The sequence below is a fragment of the Podarcis raffonei genome, chromosome 14, assembly GCF_027172205.1.
Source record: "Podarcis raffonei isolate rPodRaf1 chromosome 14, rPodRaf1.pri, whole genome shotgun sequence".
NCBI classification, from domain to species: Eukaryota; Metazoa; Chordata; class Lepidosauria; order Squamata; family Lacertidae; genus Podarcis; species Podarcis raffonei.
In genome coordinates, this window is record NC_070615.1 from 17,453,427 (window position 1) to 17,478,988 (window position 25,562).

General features: G+C 46.0%; 1 protein-coding gene across 3 annotated transcripts; it reads left to right on the forward strand.

Moving 5' to 3' along the window:
- The first annotated feature begins 133 nt into the window (after positions 1 to 133).
- On the forward strand, positions 134 to 25,287 carry KIF7 (kinesin family member 7). 3 transcript variants are annotated; one of them, XM_053366024.1, is made up of 19 exons: positions 134 to 473; positions 1,733 to 2,129; positions 3,409 to 3,609; positions 4,470 to 4,887; positions 5,672 to 6,209; positions 7,677 to 7,820; positions 8,313 to 8,510; positions 9,935 to 10,128; positions 11,636 to 11,748; positions 13,050 to 13,202; positions 15,202 to 15,404; positions 15,542 to 15,739; positions 16,876 to 17,001; positions 18,308 to 18,484; positions 19,983 to 20,198; positions 20,884 to 21,090; positions 22,604 to 22,802; positions 22,917 to 23,063; positions 24,528 to 25,287. In XM_053366024.1, the coding sequence occupies exons 2-19, from the start codon at positions 1,802 to 1,804 to the stop codon at positions 24,902 to 24,904; spliced, it is 4,137 nt and encodes a 1,378-aa protein (XP_053221999.1). In that variant the 5' UTR covers positions 134 to 473; positions 1,733 to 1,801; the 3' UTR covers positions 24,905 to 25,287. The 3 variants fall into 3 exon arrangements, with proteins under 3 accessions (XP_053221999.1, XP_053221998.1, XP_053221997.1); XM_053366023.1 differs by having other exon boundaries at positions 135 to 424; XM_053366022.1 differs by lacking the exon at positions 134 to 473 and adding an exon at positions 1,161 to 1,182.
- The last annotated feature ends 275 nt before the right edge of the window (positions 25,288 to 25,562 follow it).

The following is a 25,562-nucleotide window of genomic DNA, read 5'->3' on the forward strand; positions in this document are numbered from 1 at the left end:
TTCCTGTGCTTGCAAAATGTTATGTCTTATCTTCTGCAAAGCATGTATTGACTGATTTTATTTTTTTTAACTATTTCTGGTGGGTGGGTCGTTGGGCTTCTGTGGGTTGCAAACATCCACATAATACAGCATATTCTGGAACAAAAACAAAACCACGCAGGGAGCACCAGCTTCCCTGGCAGGGCCTGAAACGAAGCCTCCTCGACGGCGCCCTGAGGAGAAAGAAGGCGAAGGCGGCAGCGGCGGCTCCTCCTCCCTCATTTTTAAAAGCCACATCTCCCCCCGCCGCCGCCTCCTTCTCCTCTCCAAAAACCTCCCTCACTCGACGGCTCCCTCGCCGAGGAAAGAGGCGGAGCCGCCTGCCGACGCCATTTCCCCGCGCCGGCCTAGTCGGGCCCGCCCAGCGCCGACGCCTCAACTCTGGGTAGGTATCGCCGCGCCAAGGCTCAAAAGGAGGCGGTGGCGGCGAGGAGGTGAGGTGGGAAAGTGCACAGCGCTTCGACAGCGGCTTCCCTGGGAAGGGTGCCTCTGAGCATGTGCAGGGAGTTCGCGGTGTCCCGCTCCCTCGGGCTTGGTGTGCTCAAGGCTTATTTCCCTCAGGGGGCATGGAGCCGTTTGTCCCGCCGCATCTCCCCTTCTTAATTTCCTCGACCCTCCCATTGTAGGGGGATTTCTCGGTGCCTGACTGCCCCCCCCTCAACGCCCCCTTTTTTTGCTTATGCGACCTGTGCCCACCCCACATTTTCTCGTGGGGGGCTCAATTGTGACTCCAGCTAGCCACGCGCCTGATGCTTCTCTTTGGGAAAGTCTTTGGGATTTTGGGGCCAAGTTATTGGGAAAAAGTTACGCCTATAATTTCTACGTGCTCTGCTGCTAGTGCAACTTTTTCATAGGGCAATTAAAGTTGCCACTTATTATTATTATTCATTTATTGTGTTTCTAGCCCACCTTTTTTCTCTCCAAATGAGGCATACGTTGTTCCTGCCCCCTCATTTAGTCCCCACAAACAACCCTGCGAGGTAGGTTAGGCTGACTGTCTCAAGTTCAGCCGTGAAGCAGCCGCATGGGGATTTGAACCCTGGTCTCCTAGGGTCCTAGTATGACACACTAACCATTACATCACACTGAATATAATGCCCTTCCTTAAAAACAGGTTCTGAGCTGCAGATGGGCAAAGCTGGGGTAAAGGAGAAGGGTTAAAGTGATGAGATTTATTTAGAAACCTGTTAGATTTCTTTGAAACTGGCTGCTGTTTATGGGTGCTTTCAAACTGTCACTATTTTCAGGTGGGATTCAATCACATACCAGCCATTTAGGTTGCGCAGTTTTAGTTGATTGAGAGGTCTTGACATTTTGCAGTAGGAAAAGTGACAGGAAGATGCACTGGAAGGTGTGGGATGATAACACTTGCTTTGATGCAATGTTATTCAACCAGCTTCTGGGAATAGCAAGTGGGGAGATTTCTGTTGCATTTTTGGCCACTCAGAACATGGTTCTGGACTATTTAAGTCTTCGGCCTGATCCAGCAGGGCTCATTTTATATTCTGTATTGTATTTGTATTGTTAACTGCTTTGGAAACTTTAGCTGAAAGGTAACCTAGATATCCAAAAATACATAACATATGCCTTAGCCAGTATTATTATTATTATTATTATTATTATTATTATTATTATTATTATTATTATTTTGCTTGTGCTGTCTACTCTAACTTGGCTTTTCCTCTTCTCATAGCATGTCAGGCATAGAGATGGCACTCCTACTTATTTCTCAGATGTCCTGACTCTTCATTTGCTACCAGCCATGGGTCTGAAAGCCAAACTCCAACCACCAACAGTGGAGGTTCCTGTCAGGGTGGCTGTACGCATTCGACCTTTACTTCCCAAGGAACGACTGCATGGGCACCAGACTTGCCTCCAAGGTGACCCAGAGACTAAGGAAGTTACTCTTGGGCGCAGCCGCCATTTCCACTTTGACACAGTCTTCACCGAATCCTCGGACCAGGAGTCTGTGTATGCTGCTTGTGTACAGCCGCTGGTGGAAGCTTTCTTTGAAGGTTTCAATGTTACTGTGTTTGCCTATGGCCAGACAGGCTCAGGGAAGACCTACACCATTGGAGAAGCTAGTGTCTGTGAGTTCCATCTTTTGCATGAATAGCATGTCCTGCATTCTCCTCTCCTCTCTACCCAGGATACATGTAGCCCTATTACTTTTTATTGTAAAGGCAGGGACTGTATTGTATGTAAGCTATTCTTTAAACGAATGAGATAAATCCTAATCTGCATCTGAGCAAGTGGACTGTAGTTCACAAAAGGATCTAGCCTCAAGGGCAGGATTTCATAGGTGGGTGGAGCTGCCCACATGTCAATCACTTGATGACACAGTGGTGGAAAGTGATTGCGTGCTTTCAAGTAATGAAGTTGAGACTTTAAAGCACCCAGTGTAGCCGATTTACTCTCTCCAAAAATGTGAAGCTGATTTAAATGTTTTGAGGAAATTTTTCAATCAGGTTTCTAAAAAAGCTTTCATAAGAATGAATCTGGTCATGGTGGCCAGTACCTGGAAGCTGTATGCTGGCTCCCTCGGCCAATAAAGTGAGATGAGCGCTGCAACCCCAGAGTTGGTCATGACTGGACCTAATGGTCAGGGGTCCCTTTACCTTTACCTTTAAGAATGAATCACTCCAAGGGGAGCTAAGAGGGTAAACTTTGGAAGAAGCTTGGTTCCTCGACACCCATACCACTGTGCCACTAACGCTGTCATATGTGTGTTTGTGGCAAGTGGGCTAATAAAATACAGTCATACCTTGGAAGTTGAACAGAATCCGCTCCAGAAATCCGTTTGACTTCCAAAATGTTTGGAAACCAAAATGTGGCTTTTGATTGGCTGCAGGAAGCCCCGTCGGATGTTTGGCTTCTGAAAATTGTTCAGAAACAGAAACACTCACTTCCGGGTTTTGATTGTTCGGGAACCAAGGTGTTTAAGATCCAAGGTGTGACTGTACTTTGTGGGTTAGTAACTTTCGTGGATTCCTTTTGCAAGGCTGCTGTACAGTCTCAGGTGGGGACAGAAGCATTTTTCAGCTTCATGCCTTACTTGAGACAACTGGGGACTCTTGGATAATCAGTGTAATATCTGCTGGGATTTGGCTGTCAGGTTTTTTGAGTAGATGTGTGTCCCCTTAAAGTGTGTGGGACACACTTTAAGGAGTGGATTGCTAAATTCATGCTGAACTGTTATTGAAACCGGTGTTCTGCAGCAAAGTTGCCTTCTGAATCAGTTTGGTTAAAAGCAAACAATAACCACCTTCGGTATAATAACTTTCTTCCTGGTGATTAAATTAGTTCCCCACACATCCATTACAGCCTTCAATTTCCTCCCAACAAATGTGTTTTCTTTGTTGCTTCCAGCTTCCATCAGTGAGGATGAGCAGGGCATAATCCCACGAGCCATGGCTGAAGCCTTCAAGATCATGGATGAGAATGACTTGCTGGATTACACGGTCCGCATTTCTTATCTAGAAGTGTATAAGGAGGAGTTTCGGGACCTGCTGCAGGTGGAGACAGCTAGCAAGGACATACAGATCCGGGAAGATGACAAGGGCAATATTGGTAAACACGAACAAACTGTTGCTGCTATTGCTCCCTGCATCTTTAAAAGCCTGACTTCTCGTTGTAGTTTCAGTTGGCATTGCTCCTTTTCCTTGCCATTGCTAGGTGGCAAATTGGTTTGCCTGGTCTGTATTTTGTGGATTTAACAATCTAGCACTTCCCTTTTTACCTCTTCTCCAAAACTGGAGTTTAGTTCCCTCCAGCTTCCCTGGTATAGCTGAAAACTAGGCTTGTACAGGCTTCTTGCCCCAGGATTTACCTATTGAATCATACATTATTTCAGGATTTGGCTCCCTGTACACAGTGTACAGGAACGGGACGCGGGTGGCGCTGTGGGTTAAACCACAGAGCCGAGGACTTGCTGATCAGAAGGTCGGCGGTTCGAATCCCCGTGACGGGGTGAGCTCCCGTTGCTCAGTCCCTGCTCCTGCCCACCTAGCAGTTTGAAAGCACATCAAAGTGCAAGTAGATAAATAGGTACCGCTCTGGCCGTGCGCTGCTCTGGTTTGCCAGAAGCGGCTTAGTCATGCTGGCCACATGACCTGGAAGCTGTTTGCGGACAAACGCCGGCTCCTCGGCCTATAGAGCGAGATGAGCGCCGCAACCCCAGAGACGGTCATGACTGGACCTAATGGTCAGGGGTCCCTTTACCTTTTACACAGTGACCTTGCTGTGCCATTATTAGCCCGAGTTATTGCTTTCATTACTTACTTAATTAAATAAATGGCTTTTGCTTACCCTCTTGTTGCTCAGCTGTTTAACTCACCTTGATGCTTTCATCAGCTGGGGCAGAAAAGCTTCATCAGCTGGAGCTCCCTTTAGCTCTTGGTTTTCCCTCTTTGCTATCCCTCTCGTTGCAGTGCTGCATGGGGTCAAGGAGACCGAGGTGGAAGGCCTGGATGAGGTCCTGAGCCTACTTGAAATGGGCAACATGGCCAAGCACACTGGGGCCACCCACATCAACAGAAAGTCAAGCCGCTCGCACTCCATCTTCACCGTGACCATGGAGCAGCGCCGCAGTGCCGGGCGTCTTACTCGCCTCACCCTTCAAGAGAAGGTCTTGGTTCCAGCCTCAGGCCAGGTTCTTTCCTCCAAATTTCACTTTGTGGATCTGGCAGGCTCTGAGCGGGTGGTGAAGACGGGGAACACTGGGGAGCGGCTCAAGGAGAGCATCCAGATCAACAGCAGTCTTCTGGCTCTGGGCAACGTAATCAGCGCATTAGGAGACCCCCGCCGGAAAGGCAGCCACATTCCTTACCGGGATTCCAAAATTACCAGGTCAGTAGTATGCTGTTCTTTTTATCCACGGTGGCCTGCATTAGGGCACAGTCCTGTGTGTCTTCCTTGAGTAGTTTGCTCATGTCTTGACTGTGCTGTCTTTCCACTTGGGGGGTTCTTCTCTTTCTGTGCTTCCTAGCTTGGACTTACCGCTTGGAATTTCTGCTAGTTTTGTCCCAATTGCTGCTTCTGAGGCAGGCTCAGTAGTCGGACTGTTCAGTTTTATTGTCCTCCTTCTCTGTTCAGCTTCAGCCTTGCTAATGGATGTACAGTGGTACCTTGGTTCTCAAACTTAATCCATTCTGGGAGTCCGTTCGACTCCCGAAACCTTTTGAAAACTGAGGTGCAGCTTCTGATTGGCTGTGGGAGCTTCCTACACTCAATCAGAAGCCGTGTTGGACATTCGGCTCCCAAAAACGTTTGCAAACCGGAACACTTACGTCCAGGTTTGCGGCGTTCAGGAGCTGATTTGTTTGGGAGCCAAGCCGTTTGACAACCAAGGTACCACTGTACAGTGGTACCTCTGGGTTGCGAATGGGATCCGTTCCAGAGCCCCGTTCGCAACATGAGCAGAACACAACCCATGTCTGCGCGGGTTGCGATTGGCCGCTTCTGCGCATGCCCGTGATGTCATTTTGAGCGTCTGCGCATGCGCGAGCGGTGAAACCTGGAAGTAACCCTTTCCGGTACTTCCGGGTCGCCGCGGGACGCAACCTGAAACCGCTCAACCTGAAGCAAACGCAACACGAGGTATGACTGTACTGATCCCTGTCATATTCTTCAGGATCCTAAAAGATTCTCTTGGTGGGAATGCCAAGACCGTGATGATTGCCTGCCTCAGCCCTTCCTCCTCTGACTTTGACGAAAGCTTGACCACGCTGAATTACGCCAACCGTGCACAGAATATCAAGAACCGGGCGGTGGTGAACTGCTGCAAGGAGACGGAGCACATGGAGCAGCTGCAGCTGCAGATAAAGAGCCTGCAGAGGGCGCTAGAGCAGCGACACCGCTCCGAGACACGCATCATCAACCGTTCCGAAGCTCCCGTCAAGCGGCCTTCGCAGGATAATGCCACCCGTTTGCATGCAGAGTGTAGCCGCTACAGGACCTGTACGGACGCTGCATACCAGCTTTTCATGGAATTGCAAGGGGAAGGCAATCTGACTGTGGACCAGATCCTGCGGGTGAAGGAGTGGTTGTGTGCTGTGGAGAGTGAGAGGAGCGAGCTGAGCTCAGCCTCTGGCTTAGACAGTGGCATTGAGAGCACTTCAGTGGAAGATCAAAACCAGAAGGCGGCAAGTTCCAAGCTAACTAAGTCTCAGGTACTATTATTCACTGCTATTATTTTTTCAGATTTCTTAGCCACAAGGGTGAGCCACAACAATTTTTAAAAATCCAATTTTTTTAAAAAAACACATGCACACAAAATAGATTACAATCAAGAAAGTAAAGTAGGTCCTAAATATTTATTTATTACAAAGAAAGGATAGTACTGCAGGCAAGAATCTGCAGGTCCTTTGCTGGGGGTGGGGTTCACACGGGAGATGAGATTCTTCTGCAAAGGTTGTCAGCTGGTCATGTAGTTGTCCTAATCTGGACCCCTTTTAGGGTATTCAGAGATGCCAGATCCAGGACAGACTTCAGTATAATTTGTTGACATTGCCAATGAAGAGTGAAGCTTAGTGGTAGAACACTCTATTATCCTTTATGTTGGCAGGTGTGGCAATAGGTGTGCTAGACTGGTGTGGGGCCTCAGTGATGGACTGGATGAGAGCCCATAAACTCAACCTCAATCGGGATACGACTGAGGCACTGTTGGTGGGTAGATCCTTTAACCGGATAGGTGGGGTTCAACCTGTCCTGGTTGGGGTTGCACTCTCCCTAAGGGAGCAAATGCACAGTTTTGGGGATATTTCTGGATTTGCGACTGTTCCTGGAGGCACAAATGGCCTTGGTGGCACAGAATGCTTTCCATCAGTTGCGGCTGGTGGCTCAGCTGCAACCCTCTCTGAACAGGGATAGGCTCCCTTCTGTTGTCTACATTCTAATAACCTCTAGTTTAGATTACAGCAATGCATTATACACATGCATGCTGTCAGATGGCTGTTGCGGTTGCTCGAGAGTAACCAGGCAGAACTCCAAACCTGTGTTTTACAGGTTTTATTTTGGTGCAAACTATTTACAGTGAAGAGCTCCAAAGCTCATGTCTGGCTCAATCACTAGCAGAATCCGGGAGTGGTCCTTTTTGGACCTCCCCCAACATAAGAGTTTCGTTACTCTCAGCCTTCTCCTTCCCTCTTTGCTCCTTAGACTACTGCGCAAGATGGGCGATGGCAAGGGCGTGTTTCCCTCCTGTCCGGCTTGCCCAGGAGCGGTGTTAAGGCTCCCACCAGCATCCTCTGGTCCTTGCACCTCTTCCCCACTGGAGATGGTGCTTCCCTCCTCCCTGGAAGAGGAGCTGCTTTGCAAGATTTTCGGAGGCTCCCTGTAACACAACTGCCCTTCTATTCCTCGCCTCTGAGCCGATGGCAGTTCCCTGACACATGCCTTTGCAGATAGTCCAGAAACTGCAACTATGGCAGAGTTCAGTGGCCAGATTGTTGGCTGGAAGTAGGAGGTTTGATCATATAACACCGATCTATGTAACATATAACACCAATCATGTAACCCTGACAGTGGTGGCTGCCTTCTAACTTCCTGATTCAATTCCAAGTGCTGTTTTTGACCTATAAAACCTCAGGACTCCAGTACCTGAGGTAGCAAGTGTCACCCTCCTTTCTCTTTGGCAGAAGCAAGAAGACCACATGGAAGGATCTGAAGCTGTGAGAGAAGAACACACGGCAAGGTTGGAGAGGCAGGTGGAGCGTTTAGAGGAGGAGAATCGGGATTTTCTAGCCGCCCTTGAGGATGCCATGGAACAGTACAAGCTGCAGGTATCACTTAGGCCATGTGCAGACTTCCTCTCTTGTGGGCACAGTAGTGATCTTCAGACAGAGAAATCCCTATTTGCAGCCAGATTTTTCTTGTCCTCCCTTTTACTTTCATTAAGGTTTTGTGCTCTCTTTTTTCCATCACTCCATTAGGAAGACAATTGGTTTATCTTTTGAAATTGAGTCCACACCAGCATTTTTACAGGTCACCTTTCCAACCTTTGCGTTTTGGGATTTTTGCTTGCAGTCTTCATTCAGCTAAGCTGTCACTAGACGGGGTACCCAGCAGTATCTGCTGGGCTCTTAATACATGGAAGATTCCATCTTCTATCATCTTGCATATTGTTACTCTAAGGTAGGTCTATCCAGATGCTGTAAGAATCCAGCCTAGCCAGCAGTTCGGGATGATGAGAGTTGCAGTTCAACATCTTTTGGAGGGCACCACATGGACTACCCTGTGAGGCAACCAAAACTTGTTTCCCCCTTCCCCCACAGAGTGACAAGCTGCAGGAGCAGCATGACATCATCTGCAAACTACAAACATACCTGCAGACGGAGATGCCCAGACTTGGTGTTCCTGAATTGCTGCAGAATGTCTTCTTGGTACAGCTTGACCAAAGGCCTCACACAGCTCCTGTGGATGCTGCCCAGTCTCACCACTGGCTTAGGCTTGCCCGTGATAAGCACAGCAAGGTTTGTGAGCTGCCTTGGGGCATTCTATCATAATGCATTGAGTTTTGCTTCCTCTTGAGTGTTGTATAGGTAAAGGTAAAGGGACCCCTGACCATTAGGTCCAGTCGTGACCGACTCTGGAGTTGTGGCGCTCATCTCGCTTTATTGGCCGAGGGAGCCGGCGTACAGCTTGAGGGTCATGTGGCCAGCATGACTAAGCCGCTTCTGGCAAACCAGAGCAGTGCACGGAAATGCCGTTTACCTTCCCGCCAGAGTGGTACCTATTTATCTACTTGCACTTTGATGTGCTTTCGAACTGCTAGGTTGACAGGAGCAGGGACCAAGCAACGAGAGCTCACCCTGTCGCGGGGATTCAAACCGCTGACCTTCTGATCGGCAAGTCCTAGGCTCTGTGGTTTAACCCATAGCGCCACCCACGTCCCCCTGAGTGTTGTATAGGAACAACCTATTTCACCTCCCACCAGCCCATCAATTTAAGCAAATTCTGCTACAGTAGAGTTGGATGTCCTGGAGATTTGAATTTAAAGTGGTGAGAGATGTAAATATCATATTGCTTTTATTCGAGGTGAGGCAGAGAAGACAACGTAGACTTTGTGTGTAGAAAATATTTCTGTTGCAATGTTTTTCGGAGGGCTTTTCCTTCATTTCTTTTCTTCTCTCGACAACTTTTCGTGTAAAATTGGGAGGTGCTTCCTCACACAGTTTTAGCATAACTCTGGAGTGAGTGGGAGGAGCCACCCAGTATATCATTTGTCCACTCACTGAAAAGAATTAACAGCAAAGTAAGTCTAATGTAAGACCACGCGGGTGGCGCTGTAGTCTAAACCACTGAGCCTCTTGGGTTTGCTGATCTGAAGGTTGGTGGTTCGAGCTCCCGTTGCTCTGTCTCAGCTCCTGCCAGCCTAGCAGTTCGAAAGCACGCCAGTGCAAGTAGATAAATAAGTGCTGCTGTGGTGGGAAGGTAAACGGCATTTCCATGCGCTCTAGTTTCCGTCACGGTGTCCCGTTGAGCCAGAAGCGGTTTAGTCATGCTGGCCACATAACCCAGAAAGCTGTCTGTGGACAAACGCCGGAAAGCGAGATGAGTGCCACAACCCCAAAGTCACTTGACTGGACTTAACCATCCAGGGGTCCTTTACCTTTTACTTTTTTGCCTAGAAATATTAAGAAGCTATTTGCGGATCACAGGTATCTTGTCTGTGTTTTTGCTAGATATATCTGCCACAATTACATTTTCAGGTAAGGGAGTGTCAGGGGTAGAAAACAGGTTAGATAATCTGGTGAACCTGTTACTCTTTCAGACTTCCTTGAAGGAAGTAGAGCTAAGGATCTGAAGTTTCCCCTTCAGAGGACAAATAATTTCAGGATGCAGGCAACACGTCAGGGGTATTTCACTTAGTATCCCTTTCTCTCCCTCTAAACAGCTGTGCAGTGCCCCAAACCTCAATGGGAAGAACTTGTTGGGGTACCACCAAAGACTCCCTTGTGGCTTGACGAGCAGCTTGGAGGCTAACAATGCGATACAAACACAGGAGATTGACAGGACTTCAGAGCAGGCAGCGGAGCCATCTGTGGAGAAGGGAGACCGTGAACAGATAAGGTCCCTTTACCGACGCAGGTGAGTGAAGAGCCTGATGCTGGACTTACACACCCACCTGCTTCACATATCTCTGTTTAAGTCTCTAGCATCTCCACCTGGCTATCTCTTCCTGAGACTTTTTAGCAGTGTTTCCCAAACTTGGGTCCCCAGTGGTTTTTGGACTACCAACTCCCATCATCCCTAGCTAGCAGGACCAGTGGTCAGGGATGATGGGAATTGTAGTTCATTGCTAGGAGATGTGATGAGGTTGAGGGAACCTTCTTTCATATGCGTTGTACCTGTAAAAGGGTAAAAGAGTTTTGGGAAATAATCCATAATGAATTGGAAATAATCCATAATGAACTGGGGAAAAAATGTTTAAAAGTACTTTTTAAATAAAAAAAAACGAGTCCTTTTTTCAGATGGAAATTCCCAGGTGTCAAAAAAGGTTATGCCACTACTGCAGCCCCTAAATGGAAAACGAGCAAGGTCCCAACTAAAGAAGAATGGCAACTTGGGATATGCGCAGCTTGCAGACTTAACATATAGAATAAGAGAACAAAAAGAACATACATTTAGAGAAGATTGAAAAATGTTTCTTGACTATATGGGGGGAAATTGTGTACACTTGAAAATGTTGGCAGCATTAAGATAAATTCAGCCGTGTAAATTTGTTATGATGGATGTAATAATGGACTACTGAATGGTTTAGTTTGTAAAATATGCAGGGATCTATGATATGCAAAATGAACCATGGAAAGAAGAAGGGAAGTCATTGATATTTTAAGGATGTTTAAACGAGTATTCTAAATTGTAAAAAAGAATTTAATAAATATATGTAAAGGAAATGTAGTTCAAAAAGCTGGAGACCTCAGTTTGGGAAACACTGTTTTGGAGGGATACTGCTTGTGTGGAATACCTTGCCTTTCTGCCAGACTCAGCGACTTCCTTGTATCAGTGTCTGAAATTGGAATTTCTGAGGCCCACCTCTTGCAAACACCCAGCTAACACAAGTGGGAGAACATTTTATGCATGAACTGCCCTTAACAATATAGGGGAATGTGGCTGACTGGCTGAGCAGGCATGCAGATGCTGCCAGCTCGGACAGGGCAGTTCAGATGATAAAATATAACAGAAAGGATGCTGCTCTGTGCACAAAATCTTCTATTTCTTGTCAAAATATATAAAAAAATTGTCCAGTGGCACTTTAGAGACTAACTAAGTTTGTTCTTGGTATAAGCTTTTGTGTGCATGCACACTTCTTCAGATCTGTCCAGGTACCACTGGACAATTTTTTTTATATATTTTGACTTGTGTCGGGCCAATACTGCTACCTACCTGATTCTATTTCTTGTGTAATCCCTTAACTTTAATTCATCAAAGGTGATGAATTCCGTATGACGAAGGGGAAACTGAGTGAGATGCCACCAGCTTTACTTCTGTCTGGACTCAGGGTGGGGTGTGTGCTTTATAATTTCAACTTTTCTCCCCCACATTGTTTATGCAAGCCCTCTGGATAAAGTGACCAATTTGGTTGCCGTTCTAGAAATGGGATCTACAGCTGCAGCCAGGAGGAGGTTTCGGATAAGAGGAGCAGCAGACAATGGAATAAGAGCAATCCAGCACAGATCCAGGAGGAGCCTCCAGAACCCTCTAGAGGTAAGAGGAGATTCAGTTGCCACTCTCAAAACTGATGGGGAGCCAGTGTGGTGTAGTGGTTAAGAGTGGTAGTCTCGTGATCTGGTGAACCGGGTTCGCGTCTCCGCTCCTCCACATGCAGCTGCTGGGTGACCTTGGGCTAGTCACACTTCTCTGAAGTTTCTCAGCCCCACTCACCTCACAGAGTGTTTGTTGTGGGGGAGGAAGGGAAAGGAGAATGTTAGCCGCTTTGAGACTCCTTAGGGTAGTGATAAAGCGGGATATAAAATCCAAACTACTACCACCACTACTACTACTACTACTACTACTACTCCCCTTCTTCTTCTTCTTCTTCTTCTTCTTCTTCTTCTTCTTCTTCTTCTGATAGCAATATAAAACCAGGACACCGTGGATGCTTCAAGCTGTACCTGGACTAAGCAACTCTTTGTTATTATTATTATTTTTATTAAATTCATTTTTACACTATACATTTGACTTCAAAAATTAATCATAATCATCAACATTTAGGATTCCCTGAATCCTTAGACTTCCCTCCACCCTTTTGTGGTTTCCAGTATGAAACTTTTTCTGCTGCATCATATATTTTCTCAATTTTTCTTAAAATAATCCCTATTTACCTTAGTTTTCAATACATTAACAAGTGTTACTCAAATCCTGCCAAAGTTTTTAGTTGTTTACAGTGTTCTCTTAAGTAAATTGTAAATTTTCCCCATTCCTTATTAAAGTTTCTACCTGGTTTCTGATTTTCCCGGCAATTTTTGCCATTTCTGCATAGGCCATCATCTTCATCAATCAATCGTCTCGTCGGGACTTTATCTTTTTTCCATCTCTGGGCCAGTAGTATAAGGGCTGCTGTTGTCACATGCATAAATAATAGTTTCTGCCCCTTTGGTATCTCTGTATCTAAAATTCCTAGTAAAAAAGCTTCTTTCCCCCCACAAACATTATTTTAAACATTTCTTTCAACTCATTATATATCATTTCCCAGAAAGCTTTGTTATTTTGCACATCCACCACATGTGCCTTCCTTCTCCAGCATACATTTGAAGCAGTTCTATACATTTTTGCTGATTTTGTGGATTTTAAATACCAACGATACATCATTTTCATATAGTCCCCTTCAACGAACAGCATGCTGTAAATTTTAAGTCCTTCCTTCATAACTTTTCCCAATATGAAAATTGAATATTATGCCCAATATCTCTTTTAGGCAACTCTTGCCTTGGTGCCTTCTGTCCCTTCACCTGTTTGGATTGGATTCTTGCCAGGGCACTTCTGTATTTTGCTTCTTTTTTCCACAGAGGACTGCAGGAGACCAGAGCTGAGCAGCCTTGGAGAAGGCTTTTCAGGGAAGGATTCAGAGTGGCGGCTGCTTCAAGCCCACCAGAAGATCCGTGAACTGGCAATCAACATCCGCATGAAGGAAGACCTGATTGTGGAACTCATCAAGACAGGTGAGGAGCACTCTTAAGTAGAGATGTAGCTTGAGTGATTGACTTGAGGATAGGGGAGTTTTGGGGCTCTGCCTGGCTAACCCCAGGGCCTCAGGAAGCTACTGCATCTTTGTATCCCAGCAGAGACCCTTCTTTCCAGTGTCCTGCATATTTTTATTTACTTTGAAAGCATTTCCCCCTTTATATATTCTCAGAACAACTGGAAGGGGCAGTGTTATATTTGATTAAATATATATATTAAAAAATCTTGGTTGTATGGCTTGAGGAAAAGCATTCACCTCTCTCCAAGCCGAATGAGAGCCAATTGGCAGTCTTCTGCTGTCTGTATGTGTACAGCACATAAAGCCAGAAAGGAATTACTGGGGTTTTCTTTCAAGAGTAGTAGCTGTATTGTTTTGTGTTCCCAAAATAAATGCAGCCTCTGTATACTTACTTGAGAGCCTCTCCATCAAACCCAGAGGGACTAACTTCTGAACAGGCTTGCAATGAACTGGAAATTCTTATCTGAGGTATTCTTAGTGAAAATTGAAGCAAGACAAGTTGGGTTTTTTTTTAATGCGTCAGTGTTGTAAATAAAAATATGCCCTTTTCCCTTATGGGGTATCCAAGAGCCCATATAGAGTCCTTACATAGGTTCCCTATTGGTAGGAGAGAATAACAGAGGCCAGCCAGAGAATATTGAGAAGCAAAGCAGCTAGTAAGCTTGATCTTTATTGATCTGTTGCAACAGGGTGCTCCCCTCACTCGCAGGAAAGGAGGAGGACCCACAAAAATGCTGTGCAAGGGCTTATAAAGACCACCCCCCAGAAAAATGCTGTGCAAGGGCTTATCAAGACCACCCCCAGAAACATTATGCATACATCACAGAAGGGGTGTAGCCTAAGACCACCCCTCAGATACATCCCAGAAAAGGCGGTCTAAAACAGAACATTTGCATGTTGTTTTTCTCCTGTCGCAGTTTATCTCCTGTCTGGCAAGTTACTTGATTGGATTGCCTGGGGAGCCTGGCCATTCTTTTGAAGTGTAAAATACTTATTTCCTGGGCCAGGTCACAGTCTCACACCCTATTCATATCTTAAATGTATATCTTAAGACAGGATTTGTGAGGAAAGAGACAATGGGGAGACTTTTCCAGTTTGACCTTGCAGAGAAAACATTTGGTCAGTTTAGGAATCAAAATGGTTCCAGCTTGGTCTTCCTGCGCTGACCTATGTATGTGCGGTTATGACCATTACCATATATCTAAGACCATAAAACTCCTATCACATCAGTACCGTATTTTTCGCTCTATAACACGCACCCGACCATAACACGCACATAGTTTTTAGAGGAGGAAAATAAGGAAAAAAATATTCTAAACGAAACAGTGGATGTATGATTTTTGTGGTTCATGTTGTGGCCACAGACATGTGATCTGACAGTGAGTTTGAGGTAGCCCAATGCAAAAATCCTGAGGATCCATGTGGATCCATGCTTTGTAACCACGTTTTTGCACCACTGCGGCCCCAGGCAAAAGTGGGTGCGTGATTTTTTTGGTGCAAGCTGTAGCCATGGACATGCTATGTGATCTGAATCGTAGGACTTCCCTCCTCCCCTCTATGGGTTATTTGTATAGTTTAATCAACTGCATAGTATAGTCCATCCAAATTATAATCCTCCAAAGTATCCAAAGTCTTTGTAACATTTCAAAAGTTATTCCTTCTCTCTTATTCCCATCCTGGCTTACAGTTACTATGACATTCTTACTGAGCACTGGGCTGATAAGACTGCTGCTGTCACGTCTTCCTCTTCCTAATTGCTGGTGGAAGAAGAGATAGGAGTCTGTTTTGGAGTGTCTTGATTTTGACCTGCAATTGATCTCCATGAAGTCCCCTCCCCGCCTCCTTAAAATGATTTTCTTTTTGCTGCTCCACTCCCCACACCACTGATGCCCTCCAAAAGCCCACCGCAGGTGCCAGACTGGCCTTTTGTGGTGATGCCAAGTGTCTGTGTCTTTCAGGGAAGCATGCACAGACGATGAACAAGCAGTATTGTCAGAAAATCCGTGACTTGGAGCAGGAGACGGAGCTGGTGCGAGTGGAATTAAACGATGGCCAGAGGCAGCTTTGGGAGCTGGAGGGCAAGGAGCCCCGAAACCCCGCAGAGAAGCGGAAGCTCCAGGAATACCGTACCAAAGTGGCAGCAGCTCAGAGCAAGGCAAAGGTGAGCCCCGGAGCACTGCTTATATTGGGTGGGAGTGGCAGAGTGCCAGGATGTCTTAAAAAGGCCTCTTCCATTTTGAGAGCCTCCTTTCGGTCTCTGGCATTAGCTGTCCTGCCTTATTGTCCGTCCTGCAACAGATCCTGCAAGAGAAGAAGCGAGCGACGGAGAAGCTGGCCTCTCTCTCTGCTCAGAACGAGAAGCGCTTGCAGGAGCTGGAGAGGAACGTGCAGCTGATGCGGCAGCAGCAGGGGCAGCTGCAGAGGCGGCTGCGGGAGGAGGTGGACCAGAAGCGGCGCCTGGAGACAGAGATGCACAAAGGGCAGCACCGTGTCAAGGTAGGGGTGGCTGGGCTTCAGTGCCAAGGCCAGAGAGTATTCAGGAGCAGCGACGGCCCTAGCTGTTCACAGAATTGTAGAGTCGGAAGGGACCATTTTAAAGAGAACTACACTGGTTGCTGGCATATTCTGACCTCGGGTTAAAGAGGCTAGTTTTAACCTTGAAAGCCCTTCAAGGCTTTGGGATCCAGGGACCCCTTGTATCAACCTGTGAGAGAATAACATTTTCCACTGAGGCTCCTCTGACTGCCACAACCAGTAATCAAGCAGGTGGAAACAAAAGAAGGCTCCTTCATTGGCGACACTCTTGCTATGTAATCCATTCATTTGGTACCCATAAAAGGTAATATAAAGGTGAGGTAAAGGACCCCCTGGACGGTTATGTCCAGTCAAAGGCAACTGTGGGGTGCAGCGCTCGTCTCGCTTCAGGCTGAGGGAGCCGGTGTTTGTCCACAGACAGCTTTCCAGGGCATGTGGCCAGCATGACGAAACCACTACTGGCACACGGAGGACCGTGATGAGTTCCAGAGGGCACAGAAACGCCGTTTACCTTCCTGCTGCAGTGGTACTTATTTATCTACCTGCACTGGTATGCTTTCAAACTGCTAGGTTGGCAGAAGCTGGGACAGAGCAATGGGAGCTCACCCTGTCATGCAAATTTGAACCGCTGACCTTCCAGTTGGCAAACCCAAGAGGCTCAGTGGTTTAGACCACTGCTCCACCTGCTTCCCATTTGGTACCCAATTACAATTCGGTACCCATAATATCTTTGTCACCAGGTTAAGACTTTTTTTATTTTCTGGGGCATTTTAAATGAATTGAAGTTCTAGTTTTAATGGAGAAGAACAGGGCTTTTTCTGGCACCTCTTTTTCTAGAAAAATAGCACTGGAGAAGAATATACATAATAAATATAACTACCTGGAACTGAGTTACCCATTTGGCTTTCTGAATATGTTTTGATGTTATGGAGTCTTTAGAAGGTGGTCTGTTGTTTGGTGTTGCATCTTAATTGCATAGTTTCATTTTGTGCCATGAGCCACCTTGGGATATGTTGCTATGAAGGGTTGTGCATAGAAATGCCTTTAAATAAATGATACCTTGCGGGTCTGAGAGTTTCCCCTCCACTCATCTTCAGGAGTTGGAGCTGCAGCATGAGCAGCACCAGAAGATCTTGCGCATCAAGACCGAGGAGATAGCAGCATTTCAAAGGAAGCGCAGGAGTGGCAGCAATGACTCCATGATCAGTTTAGAACAGCAGCAGGTAATGGGGCAAGGGCTGATGTGCCTTTCATCTTCAGCAGCTTGAGGCTGGCATGTGAAATGCCCTTCAAAAGGGCAGGATTGGGAGCAATAAGAGATGGTGCTTTTTGAAGGGTTAATACAGTTGTACCTTGGTTGACGAACACCTTGCGAGTGGAACGGTTTGGCTCCCAAATGCCACAAACCCTGGAAGTGACTGCTCTGGTTTACAAACTATTTTTGGAAGCCAAACGATGGGGCTTCCGCGCTTCTGATTGGCTGCAGGAGCTTCCTGCAGCCAATGAAGAAGCCCCTCTTTGGGTTTCGAACGTTTTGTTGTTGTTTTTTAACATAATTTTTATTGAATTTTTCCATATTTCATTTTAATTCAATGCACATATTCACAACATCTTATTTGCTCAAAGTGAGCTTTGACTTCCTTCTACCTCTCTTTCTGACATCCCTATAGCCTATAACATATCTTTCACATTCCCTTAATCACTTCTTTATCTATAATCACCTTTAAAAAAATCACATTCTTATATATAAATCAGCATCATAATTTCACATTACAAAACATTTCACGTTAATGCTACAAACGTTTTTAAATAAGTACAGTTTTCTCTCAAATAATAAATAAATTTGCTCCAGTCATTTTGATATTTTTCTTCAGGTCGATTTCTGATTCTCCCCGTCAGCTTCGCCAACTCCACAAATTCTACCATTTTTATTCTCCAGTCTTCCAATGTAGGGAGTTCTTGCTGCTTCCACCTTTGAGCCAAGAGGATTCTCGGTGCCGTTGTGGCATACATAAATAAATTTAAATCTTTTTATTAATTTCTTCAATAATTAGCCCTAATAAGAATGCCTCTGGTTTTTTGCTAAAGTTATATTTTAATAATTTTTTTAATTAATTGTAAATAATGTCCCAGAAAGCCTTGACTTTAGCACAGGACCACCACATATGTAGGAAGTTCCCTTCCTTAACCTTACATTTCGAACATTTTGGAAGTCGAACATACTTCCACAATGGATTCCGTTCAACTTCCAAGGTACGACTGTATAATAGTTAAATCGTTTCCTGGGTTTACAAGTCTTGTCTTATTCAGTTGCGTTATGTCCTGAAATTGGGGGAACATAGGAAGCTGCATTACACTGAGTCAGAGCATAGCTTCATTTAGTATTGTCTACTCTGGCTGGCAGTGGCTGTTTAGGGCTTCAGGCAGGAGTCCCCTTTTCCCAGCCCTTTTGGGAGATGCCAGAGATTGGACCCTCTGACAGCTTGAGTCCCTCTGACAGTCTCTCCCTCTGCCTTGCCTTCCCATCAGAAAATCGAAGAGCAGAAGAAGTGGCTGGACCTTGAGATGGAAAAAGTCCTTGAGCAACGCCGTGCCTTGGATGAGCTGGAAGACGAGCTGACCAAACGGGAAGCCATAGTGGCCAAAAAGGAAGCGCTACTTCAGGAGAAGAATGGCCTTGAAAACAAGAGACTCCGCTCTAGCCAGGTGAGCCTTGGGTGTGGAAGGTGAGGTGCTCGTTGTCATTATTTTCTTTGTGGCAAGTATAACATCCATTTTGAATGTTTTTTCTTAGTAAACCTGGGGTGGGGTGGGGGAGTACAAAAACAAAGCTTACATTATCAAATCTGTTGATGGAGAAGGTGTAAACGAAAAGAGGAAGAAACACTTCATTGCAAAATTAAAGCTCATTTACTTGGGGGGGGGCTTAATTTACAAATCAATATTTATAGGATTAGGGGACACGGGTGGTGCTGTGGGTTAAACCACAGAGCCTAGGACTTGCCGATCAGAAGGTTGGCGGTTCGAATCCCCGTGACGGGGTGAGCTCCCGTTGCTCGGTCCCTGCTCCTGCCAACCTAGCAGTTCGAAAGCATGTCAAAGTGCAAGTAGATAAATAGGTACCGCTCCGGCGGGAAGGTAAACGGCATTTCCGTGCGCTGCTCTGGTTTGCCAGAAGCGGCTTAGTCATGCTGGCCACATGACCCGGAAGCTGTACACCGGCTCCCTTGGCCAATAAAACGAGATGAGCGCCGCAACCCCAGCGTCGGTCATGACTGGACCAAATGGTCAGGGGTCCCTTTACCTTTATCTATAGGATTGGGCTGTAACAACCAAAATATGCTGTTGGCTGAAGGAAGTGAGGGGTGGGGGTTTCTGCTTAGGTGAGGTGCAGTGGGGAAAGGTGGCTATATGGTGGCAGCAGCCTAGTTCACTCCCTTGGTCATTGTTTGGTGCCCACCTAGCAGAATGAGGCCTGTGCAGACTCCTCCCCATTACAGTGTACAGTGGCTGCTGGGGACGAGATCTGAGGAGACAATTCCTCCTTGGTTTTCGCCTTTCACAACTCATTCCACTTCGGGGGTTGTGTACACACAGAGAATTCTCTGCTGAAATCTGCATGAAGGCAGAAAATTGCCTGAGGGTTGAAGGGAGGCGCCCCCCCCTTAGGATAAATAAATAGGGTCCTCCTTCGGGTACAGGGGACTCGATCAATGCTAGCTACCATCCTCCCTTCAAGAAGATGTAGTGGGACCTCAGTTTAAGAACTGTACTGTTTACAAACAATTTGGTTTATGAATTCTGCAAAACTGGAAGTAGTGTCCTGGTTGGCGAACTTTACCTCCGTCTAAGAACGGAATCCGAACGGTGGAAGGGCACCAGCGGTGGGAGGCCTCATTAGGGAAAGCTTGCCTCAGTTTAAGAACGGTTTCGGTTTAAGAACGGACTTCCGGAACGGATTAAGTTCATAAACCGAGGTACCACTGTAATTGTTTTATTCTATGCCAAGATGTGTCCCCTCTTTTCCCTTATAGTTGCTATGCTATTCCTTCTTTGAATAGGGTTAGCTCTGTTAGCTCCCTCCCCTGAGGAATTAAAACTAAGCGATGTTTGGTAAACCACAAGGACATAAGCTGCAACCGGTGGACTTGCCATCCTAAGGATCTCCCCCCCCTTCCCCGTCCCTTGATTCTTTCTGGCTTAGGCCCTGAATGATGACATCATGCGGGTGTCCAGCCGCCTGGAGTACCTGGAAAAGGAACTGACGCAGAAGAATGGGCAGCTTTGCCACAGCAGCACGCATGATCAACAACAGATCCGGCAAGAAATTAACAACTTGCGGCAAGAGAAGGACCAGTTGCTTAAACAAAGGCTGGAGATAGACAACAAGCTACGCCAGGGCACCTTGCTATCCCCAGAGGTTAATGGGCAGTTTTTCTTGTTGCAAGTATCGTTGATGTACTAGAGATGATATGTTTCTTTTTCTGTGATTTGTAGGTTCTTACTATAAACAGTCTACACAGAGTATATTTCAGAGGGAACTTTCTCGGAAAGTGCTTTGAAAATGATTTATGTGCATCTTCATTTATTCATTAATTTATGATGTACAGTTCCTCTCATCTTTAAACAAGGGTGTGATTGCCATGAGTGCAGAACACAACTGCTCGATAAGGTGGAACAAATGATCCTCAGTGGAGTGCGGGAATCTTAAAACTAGGTCATTAGTGGAACGGGGACATGACACCCGGGTTCATTTGGGAGGATGTGTGGGATGTAAGTTTAATAAAATGAAAATATATCTGGTGTCTTGACTCTTGGGGCATTGTGTCCATGAGTGCCATCCTATTTCTTTCCTAGATGCTAAATTTTAAACTCAGGTCCCTGCTTGGCCAAGGACTTGAGCAAAAAGGCTTTGAGCAAATTATGATCAGCCTTTGTACGCCAAGTGGGAGTCACACTAAACTATATTTCAGGTTTATGAGAGCAGCTAAATGTAAGGACTGGGAACCTCTCTGCCCAGCAGAACTAAACGTTATTAGTTGCAAAACAACAAAAGTTATCCTTTCCCTCTCAAAAGTTTTCTTGCTTTCTTCCTCTCCATTCAGGAGGAACGAATCCTTTTCCAGCTAGATGAAGCCATTGAGGCTCTAGATGCAGCCATTGAATACAAAAACGAGTCAATCACTTGCCGGCAACGTGTTTTGCGGTCCTCAGCCAGTCTCCTATCCCAATGCGAAATGAACCTGATGGCCAAACTCAGCTACCTCTCATCCTCTGAAACCCGGGCACTGCTTTGCAAGTATTTTGATAAGGCAGGTGTTGAATTGTGGCTGTGCTCCGTGGAGCAATGCACTGTCAAGTATGAGCACATCAGAGGCCCAGGCCCTTACCCAGGGGTGCAAAACTTTTAGTCAAGCTTAGGTCTCTCTCTTTCCCTCCAAGCCAGCTCCTCCCTGCAGCTTTCAGAGTAAAGCTCCCTCAATGGTTTTCCTGGTTCTTAAAATATAATAAATATAATACCTTTATTGTCAATGTACAACCTGTGTACATTGAAATTAACTGAGCCTCCCCCGCCCCCCAACACTCGATCTCATTGCACTCTGTGTGCTTGTTGCTTGTCGCACAACATACCAACCCCAAAAGTCAGTTGCACTGTATTATTTTCCATTCAGCAGCCTAACAGCCCACAGATAGAAACTGTTTTTTAACCTGTTGGTACGACTGATTATACTTATATATCTCCTGCCCAAGGGCAGAAGATTAAAGAGGTGCTGGCTGGGGTGTGAATCGCCCCTGATAATTTTTCTCGCTCTCCTAAGGCAACAATCCCTCGCGATGTTATCTAGCGGACTCAGGGGACAGCCCATGATATCATGTGCTGTGTTCACCACCCTCTGTAAAGACTTTCTGTCCATGGCTGTCAAGCCAATGTACCACAATGTGATACAATATGAGAGGACACTTTCTACTGTGGACCGGTAGAAGGAGTTCATCAATTGTTGTTTAACATTGTTCTTTCGCAAGACCCTGAGCAAATGGAGTCTCTGTTGGGCCTTTCTGACCTCCTGAGTTATGTTGATTTTCCAAGTGAGGTCTTCACTAAGGTAAACTCCCAGGAATTTAAAGGAAGAGACTCTCTCCACACAACTCCCCCAATATACAACGGGGCTAGTTCCCCTCTCTTCCTCCGAAAGTCCAACACCATCTCCTTTGTCTTGCTAATATTTAGGTGCAAGTTATTCTCTAGGCACTATGTAGATACTTTTTGAACCTCCCCCCGTATGCTGATTCATCTCCACCTGCAATTAGACCCATTATGGTAGTATCATCTGCAAACTTAATAATTGCAGTAGATATGTATACAAGTACAGGTAGGGACTCCGCACACATCCCTGTGGGGTGCCAGTGCTGAGCTTCAGGGAGGTAGATGTAAAAACAAGCACAATACTGTAAACCTGCATTTGGACTGCCACATTTTGGGCAGTAGGTTGCGTAGGAAGGGAGCAAGAAGGCATCCCTGCACATAGAAAACTAGGATGTCGGGGGTTAGACTGGAACCCTTCTCCCTGAAATACCCATTCTCTGTGTGAGGGAATTTTTCAATTATGTTTTGCACAGAGGAGCTTCCAACCTCCATCTGAAGTGGCAGTCCAATCCAGACCCCCAAGCAAAGTAGGCTTACATGGCTTCCCACATTGTCACGGGGTCACCTTTTTCACCTTCATGAATCTGTCAGTGCCATAAGCAAACATTGTTTCAGTTCTGTTAACAAGATGATGCCTTAGTTGCGAGAAGACCATGCAGAAAGTTTGTGTTTTTGGCCAGGTGGTGACTCTGCGAGAGGATCAACACAGGCAGCACATTGCCTATTCCGAACTGGAGATGCAACTGGAGGAGCAGCTGCAGCTGGTATTTTGGCTGGAAGTAGCACTGGAGCGCCAGTGCTTGGAGATGGACCGCCAGCTCACCTTGCAGCAGAAGGAGCATGAGCAGAACATTCAGCTTCTGCTCCAGCAGAGCCGGGGTAACAAAGGGCCTTTGTAGTCATTGGCTAATAACTTGGCATGTTAAATCTCCAGTTGGACAAAGTTTGCCAGTCCTCAGCAGACTGCGTATTTAATTCCCTTCTCTCACACAGAGCACATGGAGGAGGGGCAGGCAAACAGCAGGCTTCAGTACCAAGGAAGGATCCAGGCACTGGAAAAAGAATTGGCGCATTACAAGTGGGCCAACCACGAGCTGACTCAGAAGCTGAGCGCGAGCGATTTGGAGGGACAAGGCAAAGGTGAGGATAACCTCGGCTCTGGAGGCTTAGTCTTTTTACCACTGCCACTGACGGTTCAGATGTGACTATTCTACACAGCAAACCAAGCACACAGTCCCAACCATGTCTTGAAAGGCAAAGCGGTGGACTGGGTTCCTTAGAACAGGGATGAGCAACCTTTTTCATTCAGAGGGCCAAATTCCTGTGCTGAGTGGGGTCAGGCAAAAGTGGGCAGGGCATTTGGAGTAAATTTCACCTTAGCACCGTAAACTCGTTTCTGCAGACATTCTCACGTGCCCTTTTCTGCTCTCCATCCAAACGAGATACATTATCAGAATTCAAGGACACATGCCAGCTGGGCAAAAACACAATGTGAAGCTGAGCCAATGTGTGGTGTGGCTTGGGAGGGCTGTATTTGGACCTTAGACCTACCCGTGCCTTAAAAGTAACAGAGGCCAAAATAGACTGGTGCCTGCTGCCAAAAAAAGTTTAAACCTGAAAACAGCGAAGTAGAGGTGAATGAATGGGGACCATTGTTGTTACACGTACTTGGTTACGGTTGGAAATGATAATTAGGCTTTGGAGAACAAGGGAGTTATGGACTGGAGCAGCATTTGAAGGGAAGTTGCTCAGACAGTGGATCTACATGGTTGTTGTGGGCCATCAATCTTAAAATGTTTTGGAACCTGCTTTGTAGAGAGATGTACCCTGATGTTGGAAGGGCTGTAGCACATACGCCCAGCATGGAAAAATGCCCAGCTTTAAGCTCCAGGTAGAGAAAAGGTGAAATCAACACAACCCATTTTAATATATTTTCCCCCCTTCAGTCCTGGCATTCTCAAAACCAGCACTGTTATGAAAGCCATTTGCAGGGGGAAACTAGTTGAGCTCACCAGCACTGTATTTATGAAAGAGATAGGGCCCAGTCTCTCTGAAGCCATATTGACCAGGGCCACATTACCAATCTCTGCCATCAGAAAAAAAATATATGTATGCTATTGACTGCTCCACAGCTTTTTCTCTGAGCACGTGAACAGAGACTGCAGAGGTGGACAGACTTCAGGCTAACTTTGGGTCTTCTATTAGCTCCCAAGATCCACAATCCAGAGGCACTAAAAATCAAAAGAATTCTAAGCCCAGGAATGGTCCCCCATACCCTGGCACAATGATTGTCCCTGGTTAGGTCAAGCTTTCTTCGCTTAAGTAGTATAATCTAGGTATGTTGTTTAATGGTAATAACAAAACAAGTGGGATTTGGAAACCCTTGCTGATCTACTTCAAATCACCCAGAGGTCTCTACTGCAGTACCAAAGGTGGGCAGAAAGCAGGCAGTGTTGAGCTCAGTGACTAAATGGCTTAATTTTACTATACTCCTGTTGGTTTTCTCTGTACAGGGAATTGCCAATTTTTCGGCCCATTTTTGTTCGTTACACAGCACAGACCCTAGGAAATTACTGTCTAAAATGTTCTTCTCTTCTCATATAGGTATGGAAAGAATCACTTGTGCAGCCGAGGACAGACCTGGTTCGATTAGAATACATGGTGACTTTACTGCGAGTAGCATGTTGGATCCCATGCAAATAGAGCTCTCTGAAAGAACCCACAAAAGCGGGGATGAACCCCGGGACCTGGTGCATGCAGCCTTGCCATCCACCTGGAGGCGGTCTTCATTATCCAGTGCCAACACCTTAGTACCGGAAGACTTTTGCCAGAAAGAGACAGACTTCTTATCCAGAGGTGGCCAGATCAAGGAAGCATCTCTGCCACTGAGCCTAGCTCCTCTGCTGAAGCCTCACATGGAGCTGTACAGGACTGGGCTGTCATATCCAGAAATCATTGATGTCAGGAAAAACCCATTCTAGGTCCCAGCTTCTACCTGCTACTCTTGCTCAAAGCTTGAGGGGTATTGCCTACAGAACATCTAAAGTGTATTGTTACAAGTTGCTACAAGTAGTAATTGATGGCTATGCTTAACCTAAGGTGCAAATTAGACTTCTGTCATACACTAGAGAGGGGGATTTTGGAGGGCAGAAAAGCAGTATGTCAGACTTTTTCCTCTGCAGCAGTGACCTTTGTATTTAGCTGCAGTACCTCCCAGAGGGAAGACCACTACCTCTGGCAAAATGCCTGTCTCTGGAGAGATAGGAAAGTCAGAAATATTTGCTGCTGTAGGCCTAGAGACATGTAAATAGTTTAACTAGCCTTTTATACTGTAGCTTCTAATAAACTAGAGTAACTTTTATAAGGGCTTGAAATGCATCATTTCCTTCCTGTTCACAACTTAACCAAAAATATTACTATTTATACTCTCTTCGTAGCAGTATTCAAGTACCATACAGCTTTGGAGGGTAAACTGATGCTAATTACTTTCAGTTAATTTATGAGCTTTAAAACCTAACAATAAATATTAGTTTCCTTCGTTTCATGGCAAGGAAGATGTGAAATTGTTTTTTGTGTGGTACATAAAATATATCCAGTTCCCTAGTATTTAGCTAGCACAAATAAAGAACATTCTTTCAG